Source organism: Lycium barbarum, chromosome 1, assembly GCF_019175385.1.
Source record: "Lycium barbarum isolate Lr01 chromosome 1, ASM1917538v2, whole genome shotgun sequence".
Classification (NCBI taxonomy): Eukaryota; Viridiplantae; Streptophyta; class Magnoliopsida; order Solanales; family Solanaceae; genus Lycium; species Lycium barbarum.
The window spans coordinates 73,996,815-73,998,332 of NC_083337.1; the positions used below are offsets into that span (position 1 = coordinate 73,996,815).

General features: G+C 44.5%; 1 protein-coding gene across 1 annotated transcript; it reads left to right on the forward strand.

The window, feature by feature from the left end:
• Window positions 1-716: 716 nt before the first annotated feature.
• LOC132612289 (uncharacterized) lies at window positions 717-1,292 on the forward strand. Its single transcript, XM_060326589.1, has one exon. The coding sequence runs from the start codon at window positions 717-719 to the stop codon at window positions 1,290-1,292; it is 576 nt and encodes a 191-aa protein (XP_060182572.1).
• Window positions 1,293-1,518: the final 226 nt, after the last annotated feature.

Here is a 1,518-nt window from a genome sequence, read left to right on the forward strand (position 1 = left end):
CAACGTTTCCCTCAAGCTAAAAGAAAACCTATTAGAGTTCAGAGCTATTACTTGGGCGAATGTCTATAACAGGTACGAGTCCAAGATACGGGAGGAGGATGATCAGCTTGGGCTTTTAGCAGGACCGATTAATCGGGTAAGAAATTCGGACAGACCGAAGAGGATGGTAGAGATGAAATTTCAACCATTAAGGGATAGATATCATCCATACTCTCACCTGAAAGGTCCACCTTCAGATCAGATAAGGGAAGAAGTAGTCCTGGCCCCAATACAGCGAGAAATGACAGACGAAGCGATCGCGGTTTGGGGAACAGGGGTTTACAGTTTACAAACAGCTCCATTGGGAGGTCCGACACCGGTGAAAATTTGAGTTTATTCGAATATAACTTCAATGTCGAATCGGTAGCCATTGTAGTTGCGATCGGCCGTATCGAAGGCGTGATGTGGCCAAGGCCACTATGAACCGACCCCTCACAATGGGATCCAAACTTGATATGCGAATACCATGGTACTCATGGGCACCGGACCAACAATTTTAAAGGGCTAAGGGATGAAGTGGCACGACTGCTAAAGAACGGTAATCTCCGAGAATTCCTAAATGAACAAGAAAAGAATCATTTCAAAAATAGGGAAACCAGTAAGAAGACCAAACCAGAGGAACCCCAGCATATGATCAACATGATCATCAGTGGGGTAGAAGTACCCAAGCCCCGATGATGAAAAAGACGAAGTTCTCAATCAGTCGAGAGAAGAGGACCAAGGACTATATACCAGATGGATTTATCTCCTTCAGCGACACAAACGCGGAGGGCATCATTCAACCACATAATGAAGCTTTGGCAATTTTTGTCCTTATAAATAAAACTCATGTCAAACGTATGTTGATTGACACAGGTAGTTCGGCCAGCATTATCCAATGGAAAGTAGTGGAACAGCTGGACCAGATTATACCAACGGCCCGCGTCCTCAATGGGTTTAATATGGCTTGTGAAACTACCAAAGGTGAAATCACTCTACCAATAAATGCTGCCGGCATTGTTCAGTACATAAAGTTTTATGCCATTGATGAAGAGATGAGATACAATGCCTTGCTCAAATGGCCCTGGTTACACATCATGAGGGCGGTACCCTCGACCTTGCACCATATGCTGAAATTCCTAACCCCGGAGGGAGTGAAATTCATCCATAGAGAACAACCAGTAGCAAAAGAAATGTTTGCGGTTGAAGAAGCAGTTCAAACACTAAGGATAACCATGCCTGAGGACGTGCATGAAGATAAAAATACCAAATAGCAATCACAGGATGCGGATCCGGCCAGATCCGAAGGAGAGGTAAAGATAGACGTGGAAGAGGATGATTTCGGTGTTCCCATGTCGTTTTTACTACCCGATGACTCGGATGCAACAAAGTCGACAGTGGAAGAGCTTGAACAAGTCATTCTTTTCGTCCATTACCGGATAGAAAGGTATACCTAGGCACGGGGTTAACCTCGGAGCTCAGGAGTAAATTAATCAAATT